Below are 26,397 nucleotides of genomic sequence, written 5' to 3'. Positions count from 1 at the left end.
TTGACAAAGAGAGATTAGGATTTAAACAATCTCAAAATTAGAAAATGTAAGTTTTTTTTTATTCCTGATAAGGAAGAAAAAGAAATTGAAAAATATAAATTCTCATACTGCAACAAAAGTGGTTATCTTAAATCATTGTTCTTTAGAAACAAACCTAACCAACGAAAAAGAGAACATTTTGCTCACATAAGATAACATTCTTTCAACTAAGAAGAACGTTCTCTTAACAAAGAAACATTTAAAAAGAAATGTTCCCCTTACAAAATATATGGTCATTTAGAATTCAATTGTTTTCATAAAAAGATATCTTATGAAAATGTCACTAACCAAAAAGGACTTAGGTCATTATGGGTACTTAAGATGTTACTAACTTCACTTGCAAGAGTGTCTCCTAATCAAGAACAAAAAACATTGGTACTTGGAAGTGGATGCTCAAGACATATAACTAGAGATAAACATTACTTTCTCTTATTTGAGAAAAAGAATGTTGGGTCAATGACATTTGGAAACAATGACAAATCTTAAATAAAAGGTGAAGGTATCACAGTTAAAAAGAACTCTTTAAAAATTGAAGTTGTTCAATATGTGAAAAGGTTTGAAATATAATTTACTTAATATTGATCAATTATGTGACAATGGTTTTGAAGTTGTTTTTAAATCTAACTTATGTGAAGTAAAACAACCTTCAGAAACAAATTTTGTGTCAATTCAGACACAAACTAGAACTGATGTAAATCAGCCCGATAGTGACAGCAACTCTCTCACCCCTAAGAGGTACCTGACAAAGAACAATAACACTCATGAACCTCAACGGAAGGTTGGCAGAAGGTTGAAGAAGGATTCTAAAGATGGCAGTTTGGAAAGGCTAGAGAAAAATACTTAAAGCTAGAAAAGACAAAGTAAACAATATTTGTATGCTATTAATTGAAATAGTAGATTAAGTCATCCGTTGTACTAAGGCAAAATTTCTTTGTAAGGGGAGGACTAGATGTAGCAACAGTTTGTTGTGAACTAGTATAAAAATATGTGTTCCTTTTGCTCTTTTTATTTCTCTCATTTTAATTCTTTATGATTCAATGTTAATCTAAGTAAACCTGTTTTATAAGAGTAAGTTGATTGTTTTGATAAAGAACAATTTTATGTAAAGCAATCGAAGTTTCTTTCATAAATTGAGAAACACAATTCAAAAAAGCCAAATATCTCTTATTTCTATAACTTTGGTTGTTATTGCTATATTTTGAATAATAAAGATAACTTCGGAAAAAGTGACTTAAAGTCAAATAGAGGTATTTTTGTGTGTGGATATTCTACATCCTCCAAAGGATATAGAGTATACAATTTAAAAACTCAAGCTATGGAAGATACTATACATATGTTGTTTTTAATGAACTTGATGAGTTAGTTGATGACAATAAGAATGGTGATGAGGAAGTTAAAGTTGGAAACAAACAACAACAACAACAAACTAATGATAAAAAACAAAGATGAAAATGATCAAACCTCTACTTCACAAACTCCACCAAGAAATTGGAGATTGATTGAACATCATTGCTTTATTTCATTGTCAGTAGACCTAACATAGTCTTTATAGTTGATTTGTGGGAAAGATTTCAAACATCTGCTAAAGAATCAAATTTAACTGTTATTAAAAGAAGTTTAAGATATTTAGCAGGTTATACCGATCTTGGTCTTTGGTACAACAAATATTCTCATTTTGATCTTGTAGCCTATAGTGATGTTGATTATTTTGGTCAGGACCGTCTTAATGTTTTTGGAGACTCTGTACGAATCTAAAAAAATTCAGCCTCTAATAAAAAATGTAATTTTAAAAATGATAAGTTATTTCAAAATATATATTTTTATCGAATGAAATACAAAAAACTCAAACTATTTTATTTAAATTCATCAACATAAGTAAATTGTAAATAACATCATCAAGCTAATACTAACCTTCTTGCTATTTAAAAAGAGTAATCCTTATAATATTTTTTGAAGCAAATTCATAAACTAAGTCTTCATGTTATATTGTCTCCAAAATATTATTCTCAATTGCCATTAAAGCTAATCCATTAAGTCTTTCTTGTAACATGGTAGACCGCACGTAATACTTCAACAACTTCAATTTTGAAAAATAGCTTTCTGCAGAACCAATTATCACGAGAATAGTGAACAAAATTTCTATAGCAATAATTGTATTAGGAAAACAATCTAAGTCTTTCTAAAATAGATCCCTCAATAGTAATAGAGTTTAAAGAAACACCAACATATCTTATTATCAAAGACATTTGTTTTTTGTGACTAATATCAGGAGTACAATCAAGTATCACTGATAAATACTTTGCTTGTTTGATTTTTCTAACGATTTCATTTTTAATTACAAAATCAAGTAGTAATGTATTAACTCATTTTGTATGTTATGCCTAAGATAATGAAAGTGAACTTTATCATTTGTAATACGTGTAACATGATCTTGGATAGTTGGGTCAAACTCAGCTAACATTTCAATTAAACCCAAAAAAATTTCATTGCTATTTCATACAATATCTTATTCGACCTACAAAATGCAAAATTATGTTTAGCAAAATTCACTATTGAAATAATTCTTTTTAAAACATTTTTCATTGTTCCTTTTCTTTCACAGTGAGTCTTTGAGTCATTTTATCAATAGTTTGACCTTTTTTTAGCCTTTAATACAACTTATACCAAGTGACCATCTTTTTAACATGATTCATGCTTATCTCATGCTCTCTAAGTCTTTCACCAATATGTGACCAATCACCAAAATCCTCATTTGTTAATTGAGCTTTACCGATCCTTTTTTAAAAACTTTACAAAAAAAATTGCTCTATCAATAATGAGTTCCTAAAATCTAAAATCACTAATGAGTTCACAAAATCTAAAACTCTAACATCAGATTAAATCCTAATAAATAATGAGTTCCTAAAATCAATAAATCAACCGTTTCAAACAAATTGAGTTCCTAAATATGTAAATCACAAAATCTGACCATCAAGAATACTCTAACATCTAGATTCAAGATTCTATCATTTGGGATTTGGTGGTGGCACTAGGTAACTGCTGCAGCAGTAGGGTTATGGTCGTCCCTCATGTTGGTGACAAAATTAAAAGAAAAAACACAAGTGGGTATGTCAATTCCTTGTACAAGCTCTTGTGAGCGGGTGTTGTAGAAAGCAGAACACTATTGGACTTTCAACAACTAAAGTTAAATATGTCTCAGCTGCAAACTATTCTTTACAAGTTTTATATACAAGAAATCAACTTGAGAATGTCTCTTTTAAGGTACATAAATATTCCAATTTTATGTGATAGCACAAGTGCTATTAATTGTTCAAAAAACCTTTTTCAAGATTTCAGATCAAAGCATGTTGAAATTAAACATCAATTTATTTGTGATCATATGAATAGGCACTTAAAACCAATTAGCTAATATTTTCACAAAACCTCTTAATAAGGATTGTTTTGAATTCATAATGGAAAAGTTGAAAATTATAAATAATCTTGGGCAAAATCCTTGATTTTTAAGCATTCAAAATGTTCTTCATGAATAAGAAAATGTTATCTTCTTTGGAAATGTGAAACATCTTACACTTTTTTTTTCTTCAAACCAAGTTTTCGAAATTTAAATGTGAAGACAACCATCGGGTGAACATTCTAACTGTTATGTTGCATGCTTACTCGACTCAAACGACTACATCTAATAGGACATCATTATCTCTTAGTTTTGCTTTTAAGATTTCAAACAATTATACTATTCATTTGCATTCCACTCTAAAAAGTCAATTTTTAATTTAAAATACATTGTAACACCCCAATTTTTAAAAGTGACGATGAATTTAAAAAATAAAAACTAAATACTTATGGATAAAATATTCATAATCTCTCTTTAATTTAAATTAGAGTAAAATATTTTATTATAATTTTTTTTTCAAAAATGATGATTAGAATCAGTGTTGCATTATATAAAATGGTTTTGACATAATTGACTTTCTTACAATCGAACAATTCACATTGACGAAAAAAAATCACAATTATTTCAGATACATAAAATTCATTGCAACAATAATATTGAAATAAGGAAGGGAGAATAAATAAATCCTTTAGATAAAACCCTAATCTTCAACGTTGTTGCAATTCTCGCATGACTCAAAACTCTAAGAACATGGCGCGTAAGCCCGATTCACAATAATAGTAGAAAGTCACGATCTAAAAACAACATATATATGAAAATACATAGCACAAAAACATAATATGACATGATATCAAGTGATAAACATACATGCATATAAATATCATCATATAATACACATGACTTATGTGACAAAACACTATAATACAATGCTTATATGACAATACATCTGATTTCAGAATTTCCACACCCCCATCGAGAGGTGGAAAATGTACCACATTTCACTGACTAGTACTATTTACCAATATGTCACCTATCACATATCAACATGATTTACCAAAGTGCAGTCTATCACAGACCTACACGACTAAAAATCCACGTAAGGATAAGATGGACCAATCAACTCATGGAACCATTCCATGGTCCATCACGGTCACCACTAAACACCGTTGCCCATTACGGTCACCGCTAACTATGAAATGCATGAGCATACTCTGACCTTTTCTCAATAATTATTATGTAAATACAGCTATTAAAAGACCTCATTTTTAATATTCATTAAACACTAATAATTTTTCATATTTTTCACAGAGCATACTCAAAACACATTCTCATTAACAACATTCATAACATTTACCAATATTTCACCGATCACATATCAACATGATTTAATAAAGTGCAGTCTGATACAGACCTACATGACTCAAAAATCCCCGTAAAGATAAAATGGACCAATCAACTCATAGAACCACCCCATGGCCCATCATAGTCACCACTAATATCGTGGTCCATCACAATCACCACTAACTATTAAATGCATGAACATACTATGACTCTTTCATATAACTTTTTTTTTTTTTTTTATGTAAATGAAGCTATTAAAAGACTCATCTTTTAATATTTATTAAACACAAATAATTTTTAATACTTTTTCACATAACATACTCAAGACATATTCTCATCAATGAAAATTCATAACACATATGTTATGATTTATGAAAAAGTAATCACATCAAATACATAAACAACTGTGTGCATATTTATTCACCACTAGTACAAAGAACATGTACATAAACACATTATGCATTCAATCATATATAATATCGTTAGAAAGTGTCTTTACCTCGACGACACTTTATTACACAAACAACTTATGTTATACCAAGATAACCTATTCGACGATGCCAACGACATATCTCGACTTCCTTGTACCTTAAACCTATCAATTAACTTAATCAATACAAGTTTCTAAACCAAATCCCCAAATGAACCCTAGGACGTTTTTTTTTTCTTCAAACTTATTGAAGTTCAACTTAAATGTGTGTGTGTAACAACTTAGAACAAAATATTTTATTAACAAAATAAATCAAAGAAAAATATACTCACATAATTTGGAATTTCGGTTAAATCATCAATCAACTTCATAAATTTCAACACTTTAATATTTGAAAAACAACTAGAAGGTTTGTATCAAGAAATCTTATTAAAAAAATTCAAATATTAAGAGTTCCAATATTCTAACCAAAATTATGATTATTCCAATTTGATATTTTTGAAACCTTAATCTTTATCAACTACGTTTTGTATATAAACTTTTACACAAAAAACCACATTTCTCATTAACACAAAATATTTCTCAAGTTCACAATTTTCTTTTAAGTCATTTTTAATAAAACCATATATTAAAACCCAAAATTTTAATTAATCATTATTTTCAAAATACCTAAATACTTCTTCAATATCAAATTTTAGCATAAAGTTGACATCTTTACTATAAAAATTAAGACTTTCAACTTCAAAACTTAAGATTAAAACTTTGTATATTTCAAAATTTTTTGATATATAAAGTTTGAGCTCTTATTTTTCTATTTTTTAAAATATGAATTATTCTCAAAGTTTCCTGAAATTTTATTTCTCAAAGTTAACTATCTTCATAAAATTGAAAATTTAATATTAAAGACTACGCCTCAAAGTTAACTTTTTAATATTAAATTTTGATTTTGCTAACTACAAACAAAAAACATGGAACATTGATAAATTCTCATTAATGGCAATTCTGTAATAAAAAAGGAAATATGTATCTAATAAGATTAGTGATAATATTTTTAAACACTAACAAATACCTCAGACATTTATTAAAATATAAAATAATATATACTTTTAAAGATTAGTGATAGGTTCTATATGAAATATTTTTATTTTGTTTTTGAATTTTATTTTATTTTGAATAATTTATCTTGACTTGCTGGAAAAAAAAAGTTAGCTTGACAAAAAATAATAATTTGACAAAGTGGAGGGAGGGTACATGCCATGTGGCTGGACACGTAGGTTTTAGTATACATGATGATGAGGCAAAACGAGGTGGCTTTCTTTTTCTCTGTCTTTCTTTTTCTCTCTCTCAAAAAGTTGATTGTTTGTCGGGGAGTTTTATTATGTTTAGTTATACGTTGTGGCTGGTTTGGTTGTTGCAGAATATAGAATGAGATAGAGAGAGAAAGAAAACGATAAAAGAAAAAGGGACGAAACGAAACATTGAGACACAAAAAGAAAGAGATAGAGACACACAGCTCTATTAACTTCATCACAACAATAACACTATCTTCTTCATTTTCACTCCTTCACTTCATTCTATTCATTTTCCTTTTAATTCCACAATTCTCATTTTCATCAAAATCATCAATTTCTTACACTTGCTTCTTCTTCCTATTTCACTTTCCTTAAATTGTTTATTCTTTTTATTTCATTAATTATTATTGTTTTTGTTATCATCAACATTTTTCCTGTTCTATCGAATTGGTGCGAATTGTGAGATCTACAAAACGGTGCGTTTTAATTGCTATACTCGGCGTTCAGTTTATCGGTTTGGATCCGATCGGGGAAGAAACAGCGCCATCCAATGGCGCTGTTCCGAAGGTTCTTTTACCGGAAACCGCCGGATCGTCTTCTTGAGATCTCCGAGAGAGTCTATGGTATGTAATTTTCCAAATCTTAAACTTTCAATTTTTATTTTGATAAAAAAATGCGTGGTTTTTTGGTGATTGAGCTATTGAGGATTGAAGTTTTGAACAATGCCTATGTGTGATAATATAATGTGTTACTGTTACTTACAGCAATGTGGATTTTTTTGCTTCAAGTTTCATCAAGTTGTTAAGTTTGATGTTCTTATTATGTGTTTCCTCATTGACATCTATGAAGCACATACGCGGACACGGCTAGAAAATAGAAGTGGTTGATTATAATTACAATTGTCAGTGTTACGGCGGTCTGACACACCTTCATTCCGCAAGTTTCAGTGCTACAATATATTGAAATTACCGTTTCAATTTTCAAGCTTCATCAAGTTGCTAAGTTTGGTGTTCTTATTATGGGTTTCCTCATTGACACGACAGGACATCGACACATAGACACCCGTGACTATTTAAGAAAATAGAAGCAATTTAATGTAACTATACATGTTGGTGTTAGTATTGTGTCAGACACTAACATGTGTTGGACACCAGACATGCCTTCAATCCAAGGTTTTGGTGCTACAAATAGACTGACATTAATGTTCAGGAATTGGGTTTGTTTTTTGATTATTTTAAGAAAAATGTATTGGGTTGGGCTAAAGGTAGGTTGTTCAAAGTGTAGCAAAATGTGAAACCAAAAGAAAATGAAGTGGGGCTAAATAAGTGTCAGGTTTAAGTCCTAACTTGTCTCTTGGGAGTGAGACTAATGTAATGTAAGTCTTTACAAGTACTCTTTAAGCTGAAATGCTTTTGCTATCATGTCTTGGATTAGGGTATCATTCTGCGTTTACGCTAAATTTTTATGTTTCAAAAGAAAGTGTAGCAAAATATGGAATGGGATAATGGCAGTTGAATTTGAAACAACAGAGATAAAATATAAGTATTTGGGGTATGGTGGTGATTCATCAGTTGAGGATTGTTGGTTGAAAAACTTAGGAAGGTTATAAACTCTTGGAAGAAGTGTTTTGTATGAGACTGATTTATTGATGCTTTAGGGTACATTTGGATGGAGGGTTTTGGAGGGAAAGGGTAGGCAGGGTAAAATTTTTCACTTTTAAATTAAGAGTTATATAAAGAAATGAACAAGGGATTGTGAGTTAGAATAGTAAGTTTAATGATAATCTTTCATTTTATTGAAAAATTATTAAGATAGAGAATCTTTACGTGGAATTAAAAATTTACCCTCTCTTTTCTTTCTCCACAAAACCACCTATCTCAGGAAAATTTTTCTATGCCTTGCCTATAGTTTATTTTTTTACGTTGTAGTAAAGATGGTAGTTGGCACCTGCTCATTCAATTAATGTATGATAGGCTTGGTCTTCTTGAGCAGTTAAGCTTTTCTTTGACAATGAAAAACTCATTTACATTGGGTATCTTTGGTTTCTTAACTACTTATTAAGATGAAACACAGATAATGAATTTGCGAATAAGTTTTTTGAGTTCTAACTCTAGTATTTTGATAATATTTGACTGTTCTTCTATTTTTTGTAGTTTTTGATTGCTGCTTCTCTACGGATGTCTTGGAAGAAGATGAGTACAAAGTCTATATTGGGGGCATTGTAGCTCAGCTACAAGATCACTTTCCAGATGGTTCTTTCATGGTGTTTAATTTCAGAGAAGGGGATAGACGCAGCCAAATTTCAGATATATTATCTCTTTGTGACATGACAGTTATGGAGTACCCTCGGCAATACGAGGGGTGTCCACTTCTGCCTTTAGAGATGATTCATCACTTCCTTCGATCAAGTGAAAGCTGGCTGTCTTTGGAGGGGCAACAAAATGTGCTTTTGATGCACTGTGAAAGGGGGGGTTGGCCCGTCCTCACATTTATGCTAGCTGGTCTTTTGTTGTACCGGAAACAATACAACGGAGAGCTGAAGACTCTTGAGATGGTCTACAAGCAAGCGCCGAGAGAACTTCTCCAGCTTTTATCTCCTTTGAATCCGCAACCTTCTCAGTTAAGATATCTCCAGTATATTTCCAGGAGACATTTGGGATCTGAGTGGCCTCCATCAGAGACACCCTTATATTTGGATTGTTTGATTCTTAGAGATCTTCCATTATTTGATGATGAAAAAGGTTGCCGGCCTGTTGTACGTGTTTATGGTCCAGACCCTTCACAACCTGCCAATAGAAGTTCTAAGCTTCTTTTCTCAACTTCGAAAACCCAAAACTTTGTCCGCCACTACCTGCAGGTGATGTAAAGTTATGCTATTCATATTGAATGTGAATTAATTTGATAGAAAGTCTGCTTAAGAAATTTTAACCACAGGCAGAATGTATGCTCGTGAAAATTGATATTCGTTGTCGTGTTCAAGGGGATGTCGTTCTCGAATGCATACATTTGAGTGAAGATTTCATTCGTGAGGAGATGATGTTTAGAGTCATGTTTCATACTGCATTTGTACGGTCAAATATTTTGGTGCTGAGCCGTGATGAAATCGATATTTTGTGGGATACAAAGGATCAGTTCCCCAAGGATTTTAAATCTGAGGTAAGTTATTTTTATTCTTATGTCACAACTATTTTCCAAGTCAGTAGGAGATGAACACATACTCATATCTGTATCAGGTGCTTTTTTTGGACGCTGATGCTGTTATACCTAATCTAACCACAGTCCATGTGAGTGAAGATGTAAATGAGACAGAAAGCGGTTCACCTGAGGAATTCTATGAAGTGGAAGAGATCTTCAGCAATGTAATCGATTCACAGGAAGGTAAGGGGGATTATGATTCTCCAATGGTTCATGACAATGCAGTAGATGATGGAAGCCGTAAAGATGTCTGGAAAGAGTATTCAGATCCTCATACTTTTCAGGATTCTTCGACAGATGATGGGATTCACCATCAAGTTGGAAGGACGGATTCTGGTATTAATGAGGTGAAAGACATTACTGTTGATGATGTGAAATACAAGCTCGACGAGCGTGTAGATTCAGATACTCATGCAGTGAAAGATATTGCTGTGGATGATGGAGAAAATAACTCAACTTCCATTGCAGTCACTTTTGATATGATGGAAACTCTGGAAAGGCAGGAAGTCACTTCGGATGTGCATGATGATTCGGCAGTTGTGCGAAACAAGTATGGCGAAGATAACAATGCAACGCTAAAAGAATTAGAGGCGGAGGAAGGGCAGCAGATGCATGATCTCTCCGAATCAGTATCTGTTGAAAAGAAACAACTTTCTTCAATTGCAGCAAAGCAAAAGACTAAAAATCAAGAACTCCAGGGATTTCCAGCAAAACAAGCAAAGGCAAATGCAACAACTAGGTGGATACCTTCTAACAAGGGTTCTTATCAAGATTCGATGCATGTTTCATATCCACCGACGAGGCATATTAATTCACCAGTTGCTCTGCCAAGTGCTATCTCTGCAAAGGAGAAAATGACTAATGCCAAAGAAAAATATGTTTCTAGTTCTCATGCCTATGAAGCAGTTGATTCTATGGACATGACCAGTGACCTGAAAAATTGTAATGGGGACAATTCACCACCTCATCCTCCCCATCCACACATATCACCATCTTCTTCCTTGGATGGTAAAGTGTCTACGATACCTCAACCGCCGCCACAACCACCCCCAGCACCACCACCACCACCTACTTTGACATTATTTGGTAAGAAAAATGAAAGGATGGACTTAAAAGTTATGACTCCTCCGCCTCCGCCTCCATTGTTTGGGCAAAATAGAGGGAGCTCATTACCTCTTCCTACTCATTGGAAGTCCGTTTATTCATCAATTGATGTAGTTGAAGAAAATAATGGTGTTTTACCTTCAACTCCTCCTATAGTAGGAAGTGCAATTACATCAAAAGTTTCTAAATTAGTTGGTGTGGTGTCCCATTCTCGTCCTCCTCCTCCACCACCTCCCCTGCCTCCTTTGTTATATATGGATAGAGCTTCAATCCTTCCTCCTTCAACACCCCCAACATCACTTCTCGCTCCACCCACACCACCTCCACCTCCTATTGTATATAGAGCTCCAACATCACCACCTTCATCTTCTTTTACTAGAGCCCCACCACCTCCACCGCCACCTTTTAGTATAGCTCCATCACTTCCACCTCCACCTCTTCCTCCATCAAGTGGAGCACCTCCACCACCACCACCTCATTTGATGTCTAAGGCCCCTCTTCCACCATTCTATAGAGCTCCACCACCACCACCACCACCACCACCACCACCTGTTCCTCCATCAAGTGAAGCACAACCTCCGCCACCACCACCACTTCCTCCATCAAGTGGAGCACCTCCACCACCACCACCACCTCTTCCTTCATCAAGTGGAGCACCTCCACCACCCCCACCACTTCCTTTGATGTCTGAGGCCCCACTTCCCCCACCTCCACCATTCTATGGAGCTCTACCACCACCACCACCTCCTTTGATGTCTAAGGCCCCACCTCCCCCACCTCCACCATTCTATGGAGTTCCACCACCACCACCTCTTCCTCCATCAAATGGAGCACCTTCACCACCACCACCACCTCCTTCGATGTCTAAGGCCCCACCTCCACCATTCTATGGAACTCCACCACCACCACCACCACCACCACCTCTTCCTCCATCAAGTGGAGCACCTCCACCACCGCCTCTTTTGATGTCTAAGGCCCCACCTCCTCCACCTCCACCATTCTATGGAGCTCAACCATCACCACCACCACCACCACCACCACCACCACCACCTCTTCCTCCATCAAGTGGAGCACCTCAACAACCACCACCACCACCTCATTTGATGTCTAAGGCCCCCCCTCCCCCTCCTCCACCATTCTATGGAGCTCAACCACCACCACCACCTCCTCCTCTTTTGATATCTAAGGCCCCACCTCCTCCACCCCCACCATTCTATGGAGCTCCACCACCCCCCCTACCTCCAATGCATGGAGCGCCACCCCCACCACCTCCAATGCTTGTAGCACGAGCACCACCTCCTCCACCACTTCCAGGTGGTCAAGGCCCACCTCCTCCGCCACTTCCAGGTGGTCGTGGCCCACCTCCTCCACCACTTCCAGGTGGTTACGGCCCACCTCCTCCTCCACCTCCGGGTAGTCAAGGCCCACCTCCTCCGCCACCTCCAGGTGGCCGAGGCCCACCTCCACCACCTCCTCCTGGAGGTCAAGCTCCTGGTGCTCCTGCACCTCCTAGACTTCCAGGTGGTGCACCTCCACCACCTGGGGCTGATCCTAGAGGGAGAGGGCGTGGACTTGCACGTCCTACAGGTGCTAGTGCAGCAGCACCTCGACGATCCTCCTTAAAGCCTCTTCATTGGAGTAAGGTAACAAGGGCACTCCAAGGAAGTTTATGGGAAGAATTACAAAGACACGGAGAATCTCAAATGTAATTTGACATGTCAATTATTGCAAGATTTTGTTGAGTCTTTTCAATTTTCTATAATTAAACATTTCCCCCACGTTTTCAATATCCTTCTGGTTGTAATGATCGGTTTTACATTCTATCTTAGTGGACAAGACTTTGACGTTTCAGAGTTAGAGAAGCTTTTTGCTGCAAATGTTCCAAAACCTGCAGCTTCTGGGGGTAAAGCTGGGCAGGGCAAGGCTGCAGGATCCAAAAATGAGAAAGTCACCTTGGTATTTTTCTGTACAGTCTGGAAATATGATATTCTAAATTCTACTTGTGTGATGTAATTTGATGGTTTCACTTGTTCTTTCCTTTTGGAAATGTATATGGCCTTCATATTAAAGTTGGAATCTAATACCATTGTTTTGAATACCTAGTAATTTATTCATATAAGAAGTCATTTTCACTTTAATATGACTTGAGTTGTTAGGTATTTGTTTTTCGATAATGAAGGAAACAAATGTACAATTTTCTTAAGTTTTATTGTGCCAAGAAAAATATCGAGCATTCCTTTGTACATAAAGTGTTGAATTTGGATGAACTTATTGAATTCATCTCTTGGACTTTTTATTTTAATGTTGTCATTTGTTCATTGTCGTCTCTTCTATGTCGTGCGAATTAAAACTCAGATAATATGAAGGTGCAAAGTGGTGCATTTTTTGGCTGTTACTGCAAATATATATTTTAAACCCATTGATTTGATATTTGTTTGGTAATTTGCAAGTATCTAATCAATAATTTGTGTATTTGTATACTTAATTGTAGGTTGACCTAAGGAGAGCCTATAATACTGAAATTATGCTCACAAAAGTTAAGATGCCACTTCCTGATATGATGGTAAGTTGACACTTCGAAATTTCTTAATTCATGTCAGCTATTTTTATAGTATAAATATGAAAGCTTGGATTTTTTCCGATAATGCACACTATAATGAATGACTGTATTTGATTTTGCATGAAATATAAATAAAAATTTCTAGAATTTTATTTTGTAGTCTTGTGTCTATTACAAAGTGAGGGAGGAAAGGGACATAGGTTTTGAGCTGTGTGAATGAAATTGAGAGATGCTTCAAGCGGTGCTTGTAATCAAAAGATGTCTTTGAAAGAAATATTCTACCCCATATCATAATATTGACAATACTTTATGCCGCTGGATTGAATGTTGGATGATTAAGTGCATGATCAAGTGCCTAAAAGAGCATAGGTCAAATGTTGTAGAGTTGAGAATGTTGCAGTGAATGAGTGGGACATGTATGAAAAGATAAGATGAGGAAATTAATTTATTAGAGAGAAAGTAGGAGCAACACTTATGATGATAAAATCTAATTCAAGAAAATAGATGAACTAGTAAAAAGAATAATCAGATAAAGGATAGCCCAACAAATAGAGGTAGAGGAAGATAAGGGAAAGCTAAGAGAAACAGTTACAAAAGGCTTGGATCTAAATGGTCTTGTTGAGAGGGATCCATGTGTATAAAATACACAATGGAGCTATGTCATAAAGACTTGAAGCAAAAAATACAAAAATTAACAATTATCTCATTTCAATAATTACATTATACTTTTCATAAAAAAATAATAATAATTACATTACACTGTACGAAGTACAATTATTCTATTTACATTCTTTTTAACAGGCCTTTCTGAAAACTTGCTTTATGGAAAAAAGACAATGTTATTATTTTCTCTATATAGACAATGTCACCTAGTGGAATTTTTTTATATTATTCTAGTTGCATTAGGATGATTCTCTAAATAGCTTAACATTATCACACTTCTCAAATCTCCACCTATAACCTTTTTGTTAGAATATTAGAAAATATCTTATAATATCTTTTATATTATATTAGAGTATCTTAAATTATTTCTTAGGATCAATTTATAATCATAGAGATATCTTAAAATATCTCTTATTATTATTATGATTTATTCCTTATTTAGGATTGAGTCTATGTTTCTCTATAAATAGAGATTAGTATTGAGTCTTTTGTAATCAAGTCAGCATTAAACTATTATCAATAATATTCAAACCCTTATTATTTTCTCTCATCTCTTTCTCTAAAATCCCACAATTTCAACATGGTATCTAGAGCCTATTTCGATCCTCCTTGAACAATCCCGCCTCTATTCCGCTGCCGAGTTCTCAACAATTAGGGAATATAATCATAGTTTCTCTTTTCTAACATTCCAACATTTGGTGAGATTTTTTTCTTCTATAAACCGTGTCCCATTTTCGATTTACCCATTATTTGTAGCTTTTTGTTTATTTTTCAGCAGATCAGTTGCAACACTGTTCATTGCGCGGTACTGTTCACCGCAAAAAAAAAAAAATCTCTGCCGTATCCCTTATCCGTATCGATCACTAGCGGGTATATCCTTAGTCTATTTAAAGACATAAGCTCTGGCCGAAACCCTAAAAAAACTTTTTTTCACACATCAAAACCCTAATTTTCGACCAGTCAACTTTTGCCCCCAGAAACACACACCGCTCCACCTCTCCAATTTTTCTCCATCCAATTATTTCTTCCAATTATTTCTTTGTTCTTCATCCGCAAGATTAACAAGGGTATTGTTGAAATCATTACCCCTGTTGAACTCATCAAGAAGGGAGACAAGGTTGGTTCATCAGAAGCTGCATTGCTTGCCAAGCTAGGCATAAGGCCCTTTTCATATGGTCTTGTGGTGCTTTCCGTTTATGATAATGGCTCAGTATTTACCCCTGAGGTTTTTGATCTCACTGAGGATGCTCTCATTGAGAAGTTTGCTATTGGTGTCTCAGTGGTGACTTCACTTTCGTTGGCCATCTCATACCTAACAGTTGCTACTGCTCCTCACATGTTTGTGAATGCCTACAAGAATGTTTTCGCTGTCGAAGTTGCAACAAAATATTCTTTCCCTGATGCTGACAAGGTCAAGGAGTTCCTAAAGGACGCAAGCAAATTTTCTGTAGCTGCAATTGCTGCCCCAGCTGCTGATTCTGGTACTGCCTCTGCTGCTGCTGCCAAGGAGGAGGAGAAGAAGGATGAATTGATGGTATAGTCTATGTTATTGATCCTGGATTTTCTATGCAGAATGAGTTGTTTGAGGATAGCCTTAGAGGTGCAGGAATTCAAGGAGTAGAAGCCGACACAAAGTTGTATGTTTCCAACTTGGACCATGGAGTAACCAATGAAGATATAAGGGAACTTTTCTCTGAGCTTGGAGACTTGAAGCACTATGCTGTTCAATTTGACATTGAAGAATCTGCTCAGAATGTAATTGATAAGTTAAATGGTTCTGGTTAGTCTAATGGTTATGGTTATGTTCAATTTAATAATGTTTATGTGAAAAATCCTATCTGAGTTTTGATGAGAGATGCAAATGGTAGATCAAAGTGTTTTGGTTTTGTGAATTTCGAAAATCCAGACAATACTGCTAATGTTGTGGAGGCATTGAATGGGTGTCCTGATTCTAATTCTGGGAATAGTGGTCCCACAGATTGTGGTGTCCTTGGGAAGTGGACTGTGGGATCAGATTTTTGGTGGAGGAAACTCTCCAGCCTTTGCCGTGGTAGCTGTTGCAGCCCTTATGAGTGGGCTTTTAGCTGACAGGTTTGGAAGATTTGCAATTCAATTGATGAGATTCTTCTTGGTGCACGATTATTCTCTCTTCGATGGTTCTAGATCTGTCCTAACTTTCCAATTTTGATCAACGAAAATATGCGTCACTGTTCAAACAACTGTTATCTCTTCTGTTTTGGACGCATTTTCTTATTCCGTTGATTGATCATGACTTCGTTTCGTTAGAGCCGCGCTGCTTCTTCTTCGGTGTTTGTCATGCAATTTAGTTCTTACTAATATATTATAACAGTGGCTTCTATTCCCACCGACGATCATTTCGGTGGTGTCCCTTTTTCTACATATGAATTATATTAGTGATGACTTCTTCCGTTGGTGGTTATTCTAACAGTGTCTTTTATTTTCATGACTTTATGTTGGCAATTTGTCCTAGATGCACTGGCCTTACCTTTCTCTCCTTGAAGCACGCCTCTCTCTCCTTGAAGCAGATTCAAGTTTAAATATTTTGAGTCTCCATTATTATTGGTTTGAAGCTTCCAAATGCAGTTTTTTTAGAAGAACGGAGCTTGCTTTGTTCAATTGCCTGCCATGAATTTCTCTCAGGCTGATGATCAATCAGACTATCTGGCTAGACTATATTTATAGCAATTCTCTCCGACTTCACATGCATCCCTGAGTTGCCTCTCGATCTTTTTAATTATTTTGTGGAGCAAAACATTGTTTTCTTGTAGCAAGCTAAAGCTTAGTAAGCTTTAGCTTGAGGGGGCGTGTTAGAATATTAGAAAATATCTTATAATATCTTTTATATTATATTAGAGTATCTTAAATTATTTCTTAGGATCAATTTATAATCATAGAGATATCTTAAAATATCTCTCATTATTATTATAATTTATTCCTTGTTTAGAATTGAGTCTATGTTTCTCTGTAAATAGAGATTAGTATTGAGTCTTTTGTAATCAAGCCAGCATAAAACTATTATCAATAATATTCAAACCCTTATTATTTTCTCTCCTCTCTTTCTCTAAAATCCCACAATTTCAACACTTTTCAATTTTCTAACTAATCTTTTGTTTGGAATCTTTCTTCAAGCACGAAAGAATTCCTAGAATAATGGTGTAAAAAATGATTCAAAGGCATAAAGATAAAAGATTGCAAACAACGTGATGATTTCCTATTCATGTAGTGATTCAGAGGAGCACTCTCCTTTCTCACTACAGCACTCTCTAGTTTACAACTTAATTTTCAAAGCTATCTTCCCCCTCTACCAATAGAGCTATTTAAAGACTTTCTAAGAATAACTATAATAACAACTCTTAACAACCACCTAACAAACTCATCAACTTACTAACCAACTCTAATTATCCTATATTCTTTATCCTAACAAAATTAATATTCTCAGGCTGCAGTACTGGCTATGGATGACTCAGTATTAGATGCTGATCAAGTGGAAAATCTTATTAAATTTTGTCCTACAAAAGAGGAAATGGATCTTTTGAAGGTGAAGCATAAGAACTTATACATAATTCTTACATCTTGTTTTGGCGATTAAGTTTTCTCATTACTGGCATCTGCTGTTATTATAATTTGTCCTTTGATTTGTTTCTTTTCTTCTAAATTTTATTCATCTTGATTATGATTATTTAGGCATACACTGGTGACAAGGAGAATTTGGGAAAGTGTGAACAGGTCTGTGATTGATTTCTTTTGACCAAAGTATAATGTAGTAATTGTATGATGAAAAATGTCAGCATATAGAACTTATAGACAGTTCCTTTGACATATCCATAGCTGATTCATGTGTTGGTGCCTTCAAATTTGTGTGAAGGATGATTGGGTTGTCCAGAAAGTACAGTTTTCCAGTGTCTTAATAATAGGATATAATAAACTACCGATACTCTGATTTAAGAATAATATTAAAAAAGCAGTAAATATAAACCTATCTGGTGCTTCTGATTTGTTTGGAATTCACTGCTCGCATAAAATCTGGAAGTGAGGTGGGTGGTGAGAAGTACGAAAAAACTAGGTAGCCTGCTACCATTAAATAGGAGCAGATTGGTTGTGAGAAACTGATTGGCTGAATGGAAATTGAACCCTAATAATTGAGAATACTTGTTATAAATAGCCACGATAACAGCTTGGTTGCTGATGCCTGGTGGTGGCATGTGGAAGAAAAAGTTGTTTTCCTCTTACTATTCTCCACCTATTAGTATTTTGACGTTGGATGATAGAAAACTTAGACACAGTACAAGTATGATAATAGAGAATTGAATGGAAAATGGATTTTTTATATATGAAGTCTGATAACAGTGATCAATACATAAGATTAGGAAATAACCAGAGCAAGAATGCTTCTTCCAGAGAGTATACCTGAACAACACAATAGAATTCTCAATACCATCTCTCTCCTTCTACTCAGGCTAATAATAACTTCCTAACTGCCCCACCACACCATGGGGTCTTATAACCCACGCTAACTGCTTCCCACTCTCCCCTGGGCCCATTTTCTTTCTCCTTGAATATACTCTCCATATAGCATGCCTTGTAGGGTCGTGGCCCACATTCACAATTGTTGAAAATAAAATATTAGTATGTAAATAAATAGAAAGTCTGGAAGTATTCCTATCGTCTGTAAGTATTCGTATCATGTGTATTTATCACGTAAAGTTTATATAAAGAACTTCCGCTATGTAGTTGAAACACACGGGTTATTCAACATGTCTCTCAATATTTTCTTCTCACTCAACATGGTATCAGAGCGTGTTGAGAGACAACCCTGATCTTCAACTACCTGGTGGACCTACTGTCTCCGGTGAATTTTTTATTTTATTTTCGGAAAACCGTGTTCTCAACTCCGGTTTTCCCTCTCCCTGTCTTTGCTACGCTGTTCCCTCAATTTTTTCTAGCCGCCCACGCTTTGCCGTCACTGCCACAGCTATCTCCGATGACCTTTTTCGATGAACAACCACTCTAGCAGCGTCGAACACCCCAGATCGGCCTACCCCTCAACGCACATCGTCAAAAAGCCTCCCACACGTGCCATCTCTCTCCACACGCGTGAGATCCATGCGCCACCCTCTGCCACCGCGCGTGACGACGAGTCCGTCATTCGTTCACAATGTTGCTTCTTCAGTTGCACTTGCCTCAACCTTCTGATTCCATATATGCCCTGAGTTTTCAGTTTCGAGTCACAAATATACGAGTTCCTGTTGAAACATCCCCTGTTTTCCTGGTTCGGGCCCGTTTTCTGGCACTCTTCATCGATCATGACGTCCCTGTCTGAAGCAAAGAGCATCTTTACCAACTACATCACCTCTCCTCTCTTTGTCGAAAAATTGAATGGATCAAATTACGACAGTTGGGCCGTCGACATCAAACTATGGATGCTTAGTCAAGGTTACGAGGATCATCTCACTCAAAATCCTTAAAAAGTGGTTTCGGCTAAAACATCAAAATGGAAGCAGATAGATGCTCAATGTTGCAGTGTCATTAAGTCTACACTTCATCCATATGTTTAACCGATTTTTCGTTCATATCTCACGTGTGAATCGGTTTGGAGTCAGGCAAAGACACTCTACACTAATGACACTTAACGTCTCTATGGAGTTTGTCACCGCTTGCTGAATATCATTACTCCAAAGACGATAGATGGCTCTATTTCTTCATATCTTGGCACTGCAAGTAATCCAGTTGAACAGAAGAAGGAGTTGGATCAACGCAACACCTTCTTCATGCTTCTTGCACTCTAAGGCCTACCCTAGGAGTATTCTGCAACTCGTGATCAAATTTTGGAGTCTTTACTGTTTTGGATATGTCTACTACCTCAGCAATCCTCCTTCGAGTACCAGCAAAGCATCCAGCTGAGTCCTCTATTACTTCAGCTTCGGGTGACACTGCTGCCCTTGCATCTCTGAGACATAATCAGAGTTGCTCTCGTGGAAGACCATCCAACTCTAAGCCTCCTCCCAAATGTGAGCATTGTAATCAGATTGGACATACTATTGATCGCAGTTGGAAATTGCATGGTAAGCCTTCGCCTTCGATAAATGCAACTCTGCTCAAACCTTTTGCCACTATTTAGACTATACCATCTCCACAGGACTCCCCGACAAATTATGAAGATTTCCTCAACTGGGTTTAGAGTCATTCAAACTCTAGTTCTACTACTTCGGTTGCACATATTGGTTATTCATCTATTTATCTCTCTCACTCATCTTCTCTCGGCCCTTGGGTTCTTGATTTTGGTGCGTCTGATCATGTCACTATTAATAAAGGTCTCTTTTCTTCTCTCTCTATATCTTGTTTTTTACCTACTATAACTTCTGCCAATGGCTTTCAAACTCGGTCTCAAGGGGTTGGCACTGTCCAAATTCTCCCTTCCATTTCAGTTGCATCTGTTCTCTATGTACCTGGATGCCCTTTTAATTTACTTTCAGTGATTAATTCGGTCCCATGATTGTATTATTACATTCACTAATGATAATGTTACCTTGCAGGACCGGAGTTCGGGACGGACAATTGGTATCGGACTTGAGTCTCAAGGCCTCTATTACCTTTTTCCATCATCCAAAACGTGCTCTGCCACAGATTCCCCTCATACTATCCATGCTCAGCTAGGACACCCAAGTCTTACCAAACTTCAAAAACTGGTGCCTAGTTTGTCTAATTTGTCCACTTACATTGTGAGTCGTGTCAGTTAGGGAAACACACAATTAAACATTTTCCTGATCGAGTCAATAAAAGAGTTTCACCCCCTTTGGTTTAGTTCACTCTGATGTTTGGGATTCTTCTCGTACTGCGTTTACTTTAGAGTCTAAGTATTTTGTTACTTCTATTGATGATTACTCTCGTTGTACGTAGTTATTTTGTTTTCCATTTTTGAGCAGTTTTATCAAGAAATTAAAACTCAATTTGGTGTTTCCATTTGTTCTTTAAGAAGTGATAATGCTCGGGAATATTTGTCCCATCAATTTCAAAATTTTATGCCTTCCAATGACATTCTACACCAAACATCATGTCCTCATACACCCCAACAGAATAAGATAGCCGAACGCAAAAATCCGCATCTCATTGAAACCACACGAACCTTACTTCTCCGTGGCAATGTTCCATTCCATTTTTGGTGGGATGCAACCTTAACAACATGTTACCTTATCAATCATATGTCGTCTTCTGTCCTTGATGGCAATATCCCTCATTCGGTCCTCTTTCCCCATACCCTTCTTCACCCACTACAACCTCATGTCTTTGGGTCCATGTGTTTTGTTCACAATTTATCTTCTGGTTTGGACAAACTGTCAGCTCGATCACTCAAGTGTGTCTTTCTTGGATATCATCGGTCCCAAAAGGGCTATCGTTGTTATTCTCCTACACTACATCGATACATTACATCAATTGATGTTACCTTTTTCGAGTCTGTACCATATTTTGGACCAACCCATATAGCTACTAAGCCCCATTAGGACATTAATCTTGAACCTCCTCAGGTAGTTATCCCTATTCCGCCCACTCTTATTTCTAACGAACCTGTCGAGTTTGCCTCCCAACCTGCACGACCACTACAAACATATCATCGTCGTCGCCCACCCTTTGTTGTGCCTGTTCTTGTTCCCATTACTGACTCTCCTCGACGCCACCACCGGATCCGACCCTGCCACCTGAGCATGACCTTTCCATTGCTCTTCGTAAGGATATCCGCACAACACATTATCCATCTCCTCATTATATTGATTTGTATTATCATCGTCATTCTCCCTTGCATTACACTTGCTTGTCTTCTTTGTCTTCTATTTCTATTCCTAAATCTCCAAGTGAAACATTATCCCATCATGAGCAGAGACAAGCAATGCTTGATGAGATGTGTGCTCTACAAAGCAGTGGTACTTGGGAACTGGTCCCTTTACCTCATGGGAAGTCTTTAGTTGGTTGTCGTTGGCTCTATAGGTGAAGGTTGGCCCTAATGGTAAGATTGATCGAATTAAGACTTGCTTGGTAACCAAAGGATATACTCAGAATTTTGGGTTGGATTACAGCGATACCTTTTCACGTGTTGCAAAAATGGCATATGTTAGACTGTTTTTTTCTTTTGCAGCAATTCGACATTAGTCTCTCCATCAACTTAACATTAAAAATGTTTTTTTGCATGGTGATCTTGAAGAGGAAGTTTATATGGAGCAACCACCAGGGTTTGTCGGCTACACAGGTCCCTTTATGGTCTTAAACAGTCTTCTAGAGCTTGGTTTGACAGATTTAGCTTGGTAGTATAAAAGTTTGGTATGATTCGTAGTGAAGTCGAACACTCTGTATTTTATCGTCACTCAGCCCAAGGGTGCATCTATCTTATTCTTTATGTGGATGACATTGTCATAATTGATAGTGATCAACAAGGAATACTCTAATTGAAACAACATCTTTCAAATCAGTTTCAAACTAAAGGCCTCGGTAAACTCCATGGATGACCTTGTAATTTCACAAAGAAAATATGATATGGATATTCTTGAAGAAACAAGTCTATTAAATGCCAAGCCAATTGATACTCCTATGGATTTAAATGTCAAACTCCTACCTAATCAGGGGGAGCCTCTATCAGATTCAGGAAGATATACGAGATTGATTAGAAAATTAAACTATCTTCCAATCATTCGTCCTGACATTTCCTTCGCTGTTAGTGTGGTTAGCCAGTTCTTAAATTCTCCTTGCCATGAACATATGGATGTTGTAATCCGCATTCTTAAATACATCAAAAGTGCACCTAGAAAATGTCTCATTTATGAAGATAGAGGACATACTCAGATAGTTGGTTACTCAGATGCTGGTTGGGTAGGCTCACCCATTGATAGACGGTCAACGTCTGGGTATTTTGTACTTGTTAGAGGAAATTTAATATCTTGGAAGAGTAAGAAATAAAATTTTGTAGCATGATCCAATGCCGAGGTAGAATACAGGGTCATGGCATTAGTAACATGTGAACTCATCTGGTTGAAACAGTTACTAAAAGAACTTCAATTTGCAGATGCCAACTCTATGACACTAATATGTGATAATCAAGCTGCATTGCACATTGCCTCAAATCCTGTTTTTCATGAGAGGAACAAACATATTGAGATTAGACTGTTATTTTGTTAGAGAAAAGATCGAATCGGGCGACATCATCATTAGCTTTGTCAATTCTAATGATCTGCTGATAGATGTTTTTACAAAGTCATTGTGAGGTCTTAGAATTAGTTATCTATGTAACAAGCTGGGTGCATTTGATTTATATTCTCCAGCTTGAGGGGGAGTTTTGAAAATAAAATATTAGAATGTAAATAAATAGAAAGTCTGTAAGTATTCCTATCGTCTGTAAGTATTCCTGTCATTATGTGTATATATCGCATAAAGTCTAAATAAATAACTTTTGTGTAGTTGAAACACACGGGTTATTCAACATGTCTCTCAATATTTTCTTCTCATTCAACAACAATCTTCCCAGCATCATTAGGAATAGGTGCTCTATCATTGGATTATAAAAGGAAATAATTGACTTTTATTGAATAATTCTGGTTAACATTGGCCAGTATTTAATTACAAAGGGATATCTGGTTATACAATTACAAGAGATAAATTAAAGGAAAATGAAGGATAGATACAATAGTTTCCTCATGAAAATTCAAGAATTTTGGTCACTCCCGTCCAAGAATTAGAGAATTAGGTCTCTCCCAATCAATATTAAATCCCAAATAATTGTCTACCCCCTTTTCCAACAACTTCCCTATATATTATAGAATTCTGCAAATGCATAACTGTCAAAATACAATGCAATACTGCCATAAATACAATACATGACTGCCTGATTATTTGATGCACTTGGTCCAACCTCCTTGAGTCTCCAATTATAATGTTTATTAATTATTAATTATTAATAAGTGGTCTAACATAATAATATTCTTATATACATTAGTAATGTTTCAGTTCTTTTTTGAGCTGATGAAAGTGCCACGAGTGGAGTCGAAATTAAGAGTTTTCTGTTTCAAGATTCAGTTTCAGTCTCAGGTTTGCTGTTGTCTGTAATAATTTTCTGAATTTATTGTGGATTTGGTTTCATGCTTTCCTTATATTTATTCCACTTTCTGCAGATTACAGAGTTCAATAAGAGTTTAAATATAGTGAACTCTGCTTGTGAAGAGGTACTTTTGCTTATGAATCTAATATACATTTTGTTGCTTGTATATTTTTGACCTTGTGCATCTTGTCTTCGTATAGGTCCGAAATTCACTCAAACTGAAGGAGATTTTGAAGAAAATCCTTTATTTGGGTAATACATTGAATCAAGGAACCGCAAGGGGTATGTCTTTTTAATCATAGAAGTGTCTTTGTTCTCTTTCATTTTTTGATATACAAAACATATATAGTGCTAGCTCTCTCTTGAACATTTAGATAGTCATTTTCTCTTCATCTTGTTGCATATATATAGTATAAATGTCCTTCTAATAGGTAATTGATGCAAAATGTTTCCACTTTCTACAGGGTCTGCTGTTGGATTCAAGATGGATAGCCTTTTAAAGCTCACTGACACTCGTGCTTCTAACAGTAAAATGACACTGATGCATTATCTTTGCAAGGTACGAGTCTTATTTGCAATAATGAAGATATTATTTGGTGGCTTAATTTCTTGGTTTTTATTTTTCTTTTTACACTTCAGGTCCTAGCTGAAAAGTCTCCTACACTCCTTGATTTTCATCTTGACCTTGTTAGCATAGAAACTTCCTCTAAGGTAACAACTTATTTATAGTGCTTCATGTCATAAAACTGAAGGTCAACTTTACCTTGTTACCATGATTTTTTGGTTGGTCCAGTTTCACTTTTCCCCTTGCATTTGCAAAAAACATCCCCTTCTGTTTTAATGATTTTTTCAATGGCGCACCTGTCCTTCATATTAAAGTTTATCTCCTTATAGGTTGGGAAGCACAGGCTTAGAGTTAGAATTCACTTATGAAATCCCCATAACGAAACAAAAGAAGAGAGATTGTCCAGTAAATTTTGCAAATGACATTCTTTTATTAAATCATAGTGTAAGCCTTTTTCAAATTGAGAGACAAGTGCAAAACAAATGATATTAGGTTTTGGGCCTAACACATTTCCACAAAGCAGACTTGTGAGGAGATAGATGCCTACGACTTATAATCACTATTATGCCATATCAATTTCTACTGTGGCACTCATAGTTGTCAATATTGGTCTGGAGCAGCACTATCGCGCCGGAGCAGAGCCTTGCCGCCTTCAGATGCCTTGGAGCATCTCATTATGGTGTAGCAGCCATCACAGTCTGAAAAGCGTCACGCCGTAACATTGGTCGTGGGACACGACAGTGAAATAGTGTTGTCGAAAGGCGGCTACGACAATGCCATGGTGGAAATCGGTGGTGGAAATTTGACTTTCCATCATACAATGGCCGTGGCATGGCAGATTTGATAAAGCAGGCAATGGCAGCTATTTTTTGCATGGCGGTTGTGGCGCTGCTGACGGCTATGGCCAAAATCCTTTGAGAAACTAGAGGAAAATGGTTTTATTTTGTGACCCAACCTGGAAAGCTAAGGCCTAATAGAGATAACCCTAAAATAAGAGGTTGGCGCAGTAATCCAAGCCACAAAAAAGGTTAAGGCCCTATTGCAAAAACCCTAAAAATAAGTTCGCAACGTAGCCTCTGACTTTCTCACTTGTTTTTTTTCTGTAATCTTTCCGTTTCTTGTTACCAATTCCTCTTTCTTTTCCATTTTCTCCTTTTTTTGCTTTCTTTCCTTTCTCTGTTTTTTGTTCCGGTTTTTGTTTGTCGAAGCCTGTCCTGTTTTTGGTTTTCTCCTTTGGTTTTTTTTGCAGCAAGCATGCTAGTAGTGGAGGAAACTCTAGGGTCAAAAGACATCAAATAGGAATAACAGGAGATGCACTTTCTTGTACTAAAACACCAAAGGATGTTGTACCGATTTTGAAGGAGTGATTTCATTTTTCAGCAATTATGTATTTACTAGTATAAACTGTATAATAATTTCTAATAAATCAAATAGCGGTCGCTCTGCTCCCACACTATTACCTATCCCGCTTTTTGCAGTTGGCCACTCCGCTCCACAGTCTGGGATTGACAACTATGATGGCATTCTCAACACTCCCAACAATCAGGATTTAACATCCATTGTTTAACCGCGTGGCCCGATATCTAGTAGCCCAACGTATCCAGGATAGTCTTTGATATAATCTTAAAATTTGGGTTAAGCCTAACTTTGGGTACATGGATCTTCACACTTAAATTGTCTTAGCCCATAGTCAGCCAATTTGAGACTATCACAACTCC

The 26,397-nt window shown here is 36.0% G+C and overlaps 1 protein-coding gene and 1 pseudogene across 3 annotated transcripts in view; both read left to right on the top strand.

The window, feature by feature from the left end:
- Positions 1 to 6,566: 6,566 nt before the first annotated feature.
- The window catches only part of LOC101505448 (formin-like protein 20), a 34,049-nt gene continuing 14,218 nt past the window's right edge, over positions 6,567 to 26,397 (top strand). The window contains exons 1-13 of one of the 3 annotated variants that reach the window (XM_027335013.2): positions 6,569 to 7,116; positions 8,647 to 9,350; positions 9,428 to 9,649; positions 9,727 to 12,497; positions 12,622 to 12,748; positions 13,284 to 13,355; positions 17,476 to 17,574; positions 17,721 to 17,762; positions 24,024 to 24,104; positions 24,188 to 24,238; positions 24,315 to 24,396; positions 24,579 to 24,673; positions 24,754 to 24,825. In XM_027335013.2, coding sequence (XP_027190814.1) covers positions 7,044 to 7,116; positions 8,647 to 9,350; positions 9,428 to 9,649; positions 9,727 to 12,497; positions 12,622 to 12,748; positions 13,284 to 13,355; positions 17,476 to 17,574; positions 17,721 to 17,762; positions 24,024 to 24,104; positions 24,188 to 24,238; positions 24,315 to 24,396; positions 24,579 to 24,673; positions 24,754 to 24,825 — 4,491 coding nt within the window. In that variant the 5' untranslated portion in view covers positions 6,569 to 7,043. Of the gene's footprint in view, positions 7,117 to 8,646; positions 9,351 to 9,427; positions 9,650 to 9,726; positions 12,498 to 12,621; positions 12,749 to 13,283; positions 13,356 to 17,475; positions 17,575 to 17,720; positions 17,763 to 24,012; positions 24,105 to 24,187; positions 24,239 to 24,314; positions 24,397 to 24,578; positions 24,674 to 24,753; positions 24,826 to 26,397 lie in introns of those variants that run through there. The other 2 variants (XM_012715490.3, XR_012163253.1) reach the window with 2 other exon arrangements.
- Positions 14,968 to 16,835, top strand: LOC105852048 (large ribosomal subunit protein uL10 pseudogene; annotated as a pseudogene).

This window comes from Cicer arietinum, chromosome 5 (assembly GCF_000331145.2).
Source record: "Cicer arietinum cultivar CDC Frontier isolate Library 1 chromosome 5, Cicar.CDCFrontier_v2.0, whole genome shotgun sequence".
In the NCBI taxonomy this organism is placed as follows: domain Eukaryota; kingdom Viridiplantae; phylum Streptophyta; class Magnoliopsida; order Fabales; family Fabaceae; genus Cicer; species Cicer arietinum.
Note: the sequence above shows the minus strand (reverse complement) of the source record. Positions and strands in the feature narration are given on the sequence as shown.